Source organism: Cariama cristata, unplaced genomic scaffold (genome assembly GCF_000690535.1).
Source record: "Cariama cristata isolate BGI_N322 unplaced genomic scaffold, ASM69053v1 scaffold38971, whole genome shotgun sequence".
NCBI classification, from domain to species: domain Eukaryota; kingdom Metazoa; phylum Chordata; class Aves; order Cariamiformes; family Cariamidae; genus Cariama; species Cariama cristata.
Window position 1 is genome coordinate 1,780 of NW_009599393.1, and position 5,761 is coordinate 7,540.

The following is a 5,761-nucleotide window of genomic DNA, read 5'->3' on the forward strand; positions in this document are numbered from 1 at the left end:
TTCCTGAGCTAGCATTTGGAGTTTCCTGTTTGTCTGCTTAGCTTTGGGGAACACTGCTCAGAACCAACTTGCTTCCAGAAATGTCAGGCACTGTGATTGCAAAAGGCAGTGCTAGCCTCCAGAACAGTACTGGTACTTGGTTAGAAGGTTCCAGAAGATTTTGTTTACAGCTTTGATTACTGTGATGAGCTGTAACATTCTGAAACCAGTTTAATGGTATGAAAATAACTGGTATTCAAGGGCTCTAGATTTTTTTATAAAGTCATTAGGCAATGATGTGTTTATTGGGACAATTTTTCCCCCATATGCAATAAAGTAAAGCAGTATTCTGCATTTTCGTCTATATAATTGGCTTGACCTACAACATAAAGGATATTAAAACCCTTGATTGCCAGCAAGTTAGGCCGAAATGAATCGGGGAACAATTTGTACTCCAGTCTTCTTTTCTCCAGATTCTTGTAGCTTGCTTAGAATCCCATGTTGCCATTCATGATGTTTAAATAAAGTTGCGCACACATTTACTGGAAAAATTGTAACTTTGAATCTCTGAAGTAGTAGCTGACACTTTCTTTTCTGTTCTCTAGGAGAAAAATCAAAGTCTCCAATGCTTAGTTCTAGAACTGTCTGCTAAAACAGGCCAGCTGCAAGCAAGAGAACAGGAGCTTCTTACTATGCTTAAGCTGAAGGTAACATCTGTCGTCTCCTCAGGCATTAAATGTGGTCAAACTGCAGCACAGTTATTGGTGACTGTACCGCAGTGGTTTAGTCACCATTAATCTCACTGATGTTTAATTCTTAGGCTTGTTTGAGAAGGCAAAAGCAGTCCACAAACAATAAACTGGTTTATTTTAATGAACAAGCTTGTTTCCTGGCTTTGCTTTTTGTTTTTTTTTTTTCTCAAGAGCTGAGGATAAAATCTGTGAAGTAGCTATAACTACTGCAGTAAGATGAACTCTTGTTTTGTCAAAATCCATACATAAGATAAAACAATAATCCAGAATACATTCTGTTTCATATTTCAGGACAAGGCTATACTTGAAACAACTGATCACATTACTGAGTTTACATCTAAATTCAAAAAGCTGGAAAGTACATTACGTGCAGCAAAGACAGAGGAATTTAGTCTCAACAAAGAAAAGCAAGACCTCAGACTGAGACTGAAAGAACTCGTACTTGAAACAAACAAGCTGAAAGGTAAGTGTTTGTACTGGGCACCTAATTTAGGGTAGACCAGCATGATTCCTTTTCATTCTGGGAAATACTACATTTTGTTTTACAGATGACCTCTGTGAAAAGATGCAAGAAAATAATAAGCAGCAGGAAGAAATCATTCACCTCAAACAAGAAAATAGCTGCCTGAGGAATGAGCTTGCACTTGCTGGTAAGTGTGGGCAGTTGGTTTTTCATGCCTTAGCTTTCAACAGCTCAGAGACTGCTAGACAACAACAGTTTGCTAATATCTGTGAAGGAGGAAACTTCTTACGCACCTTTCTTGCGGTTTAATAAAGGTGTATGCCTTTGTCGTTCTTCTGTGAAAGCAATATCTCAGGCTTCTGCAGGCACAGTTTATAAAATCTTGTAAAAGCACAAAGTTTACTGACGTGATTATGCATGGAGGAATAAATGGCTCAGATTCTCTCTTGAAAATTTTTGAGACTTTCATGTCTCCTGTGGTATTAATACAATAAATGGGGGTGGCATTCTCCCTTCTGACATAGGTTGCCTAGAAAATGGTGACCTACTGAAAAGATGCCACATGTAAAACCTAAAGCTTAGGCCCTATGAAATTACCAGCCCATCCACTCCCTCTGGTGTTGGTATGGAAGCAGTATGTTTACAAATGCCCTTTTTCTCTTGCTTTTCTTTAACTGATGGTTTTGATTTAGACCGGTTTAATAAGCAGGACTTGGTAAACTGCAGCTTGCTATCTGTTGATATCTTCCCTTTGGTTTTGGGTAGAGAGGAACTCTTCTGGGCTGTAGTGAGTAAGAAAGGCAGGCTGATGGTTGCTGCAGCGTTCTTACAGACAAGCAATATATGTCTTGAAAGATTAGGTGACCAAAGATATCCTCTGGTGGGAGATGATTTACTTGCCTATCACTTTTTATCTGCCATTACCTTTGCCAAATATTGATCCCATGTCTCATTATTTTAAAAACAATAGCAATGGGAAGTATTTCCCAGCACTTCCCTGTACAAGGCATGAATTAGAATTAATTACTGAATTTCCTTTCCATGGAAGAATGTTAACATGACAAAGTAAAATAAATCAGTCAATGAAGCAGAATATTGCTGCTAGTAAAGTATAGCTGGGTGCTGGTGAAAAGTCTGAGGAAAATACTTGATCTGTTTAGTTGTCTTACGGTTTTTGTGCTCTTTTTATTTGGAGGGGAAACAGATCCTGTTGATCTTAAGAAAATGCTTTTGTTTTGGTTAGGTACCTGTTTCTACTGCTACAGACATACCTGTCAACAAATGTACTTGCTTTGTGTCTATTCACTTTAAGTAATTAAAAAATTGTGTATGTTTTGAAACAGTTGAGAAAGCGAAGAGAAAGGATCAGCTTCTTCAATTTGCCAAGTCTAAACAAGCACGGACTGATACAGAACTATCAAGTTTGCGACAGGTACAACCCTATTTGTGTTTCTACTCTCAGATTATGAAGGCATTTTTCAATAACATCAGACCTGTATGGAACACTGTAAAAAAGTTAGATCTAACTACTATTAATTAAGAAAAAAAAAAATCAAGTTTGCTGGGGATTTTTTTGTGGCTTCTTTTTTTTGGTTAAAATTAAAAACCCATGGTACAAATCCTTGTATTTACATGTGCTTTTAGCCTTTTTTTGTATAATTGTATTTACTCAGTCCTACAATGACCGAGTGGCAGTAAAGTGGGGGCACCCTGCTGAGGTAACAGTTGTCAGTGCGTGTTTATAACCAGAGTGTACTGGGCTCGAAGTCGTGTGAAAGGCAGTGGGAGTGGGGCGTACTGCCACACGCACATGCCCGAGGTGAACTCAAGCAGTGTAAAGGCGCATGGTGTACTGAAACATCTGTTTTTCAAGAGAGACGTCAAACCAGTGTTTTCACCTGCACTCATTTGAGGTTCTCAAGGCATGTTCAGATTTTTTTTTTTAATTGCAAACAATTGATTTGTATTTTACCTTCTGCCCCAGCTTTACAAAAATCCCCTGCAGTGAAAGGCAAATACTATGATCATCATTCATGTCCTGTAATTCTGCATAACTTTGAACAACGTAATAACAACATGTATTACATATCAAATAACAGTAATGATATTGTATTTATGGTTCAGTGTGGTTCCATCTTAGAAGAACGCTGCAGTCTTCTAACAGAAATATTGTTTATTGCTGCAAAACTTTATTTTCCTAAATACAGACAGAGATGGCCCCTTAGATTTGGAAGGCTTTGACAATAGTTTGACCTACAGGTATTGGCTTATAAAAATATTTTGAGGATATTTTTGGAAGACAAGCAGTGTGTTAGGACCCAATGGCAATGTTCCCTGCACTCCAGACTTTCACTAATGTGCATTACTATCTTTAAACAGATCTACATAAACCAGCAGCGTGACTTGCAGTTTCTTCATGTCAATTTGGAGAGCTCTCAGGAATTAAGTCAAAAACATGAAAAGAGGGTACATGAAAGGAGGTAATATTTTTGTCTCTCTTTTTGTTTTTATTTTTTCCCCAGTAGTTTATTCTTGGAGAGAGACTTCACTGTTCAGCCACAACTAACATCCTAAAAGAGATGTGTGCTGTGTCAAGATGGCTTTGGTGGACTCAACCACAAACATCCAGTGAGGTTGTCAGATACTTTTTTTTTTTTTTTTCTAACTTGGTCCGGAGACACCATGAGTATCAGTCACAGAATAAAGTGCTGTATGCAAGCCAGACAGTTAATGATTTTTTTAAAAAAATTGAGTAGTCTGGTGGTAGGGGTGTTAATCTGGCCAGCTACTAATTTGTTTAAAAATCAAAGTTTATTTTGCTTTCAGATTAGGAAATTGATCCATGTCCTTCTTGTGTTGGGGGCCCCAGAGCTGAATGCAGTCTACCAACTTGAAAAGTTGTAAATTTAAAATAAGTTAAAATAGCTCTTAAGGTAACGTGGTTCTATTTTTATGCATTTATTTTTTGTCGTCTCTTATCCCCAAGAGCTGTGTGGGTAGGAGAAGCTGCAGTGCCACATAACTTGCAAAATAAACTGATTGAGAAAAATTCCAATGTAAAGAAATCTTACGATTTTTTGAAATCTTAGATGTTGCTTGTAAATCTGGTGGGTAAGATATGTTCTGACCAGAGTTGGACTTCTACAGTGATGTTTCTGTAAGGCAAGAAACAAACCTAGATTTTGTGTGGTACTTTAGGGACTGTGTTATTTCTGTTGAGAAATCACACAGTGGCTGGACAAGAATGTGGGACATGGCTCTTCCTCACTGGCAGCTTTCCTCACTCAGGGCAAGAAAATGAGATGGTAAGATTTAAAGGACAGCAATCTGTCCACTCTCCAGTGCGTCTTTGTTCATGGGACTCTATCCCTGTGTTTATGTTGGGGGAGGAAAAAGGACACGTGGTTGGGGATGAGCAGAAGGAGGTTTTTAACGCTGAGAAGTGTTGGAAGAATTCTCAGGTGTTTTGGTGGTATTGGAAGGCATCTGAGATATAAATACTGCTTTGCATTTATGGACGTGGTTTTATGCCTGCACAAGCAAGGGCATTCAGAGCTGTGATGTTCTGTGGATTCATTGTGTTGGTTCCTCTATTTACTTTCAAAAAATTGACTGACTTACCAGCTCTATTTCAGAAGGATTTCTGAAGTTGTACAGAGATCTTATAGCTGCCTTTTAGACAGAGAAGAGGAGGAGTAGCTTTTCAGCTGGTAGTTCAACAAGTATAGTAAATGAACAGCTGTTTAAACCTGCTCAGAATTTTAGCCAACAAGTCTCCCCAGTGTCCACACAAATTAATGTTATGGAATGGAAATATCTGATGTATTGATGCTTTCATTCTATGTTGCTTTTAAAACAAAAATACTACAGAAATTGTTACTGCAGTGAGACAGACCTGTTCAGAAACAAGGTGAATGGGCAGCCATTGAAAAAGAATGCTGTCTCGGCACATTCCCATGCAACTTAGCTGAGCTTCATGCTGTGTGTGGACTCTCTAATTTCCACTGTCCATAAATCATTAAAAAGACTTCATTCCCCTTAAGTCTACCCTGACCTTTCTTATCTACTCCCCCAGCAGCACAAATGACACACTGCCGTCCCTCCAAATCTCTTCTGAGGCTCAATTGTGAAAACTGCTTTCCCTTTTTGTCTTGCCCTTAAGGGGATTTTAGGCGAGAAGGAACAAATTCAACCCAGGCAATGCAGATAGAGCAGATATCCTTCAGTAAAGGAGGGCTGCCAAATCCCCATTCCCCATTTGGGATTTGCTGTTGAGCTATCAAGTTTTCTTGATGCCCACATTTGGTCCTAGGAGCCCTGCTAATTGGAGATGGATTGACTCAGTGCAAATCGCAGACTCTCTGCTTTCCAACCTCTGCTGACTCTGATTTGCCACTGAATAAATTCTCACCCCCTAACTCGGAGAAAGGCAGTAGTATTGCAGTCTTCAGTGTGGGCTTCTGTTAAGGCATTAGTGGCAGAGACCAAACACAACATTCCTTCTGGGACCTGAATCTGGATCCTCCAGTTTTTCATTGCTGGCTTTGTAGTGCTGATGATGTATTTT

The 5,761-nt window shown here is 39.0% G+C and overlaps 1 protein-coding gene across 1 annotated transcript in view; it reads left to right on the plus strand.

The window, feature by feature from the left end:
* The window catches only part of CCDC62 (coiled-coil domain containing 62), a 12,034-nt gene that overhangs the window by 1,490 nt on the left and 4,783 nt on the right, over positions 1-5,761 (plus strand). The window contains exons 4-9 of the mRNA XM_009709664.1: positions 585-686; positions 1,023-1,194; positions 1,280-1,381; positions 2,538-2,626; positions 3,574-3,674; positions 4,181-4,250. Coding sequence (XP_009707966.1) covers positions 585-686; positions 1,023-1,194; positions 1,280-1,381; positions 2,538-2,626; positions 3,574-3,674; positions 4,181-4,250 — 636 coding nt within the window. The remainder of the gene's footprint in view (positions 1-584; positions 687-1,022; positions 1,195-1,279; positions 1,382-2,537; positions 2,627-3,573; positions 3,675-4,180; positions 4,251-5,761) is intronic.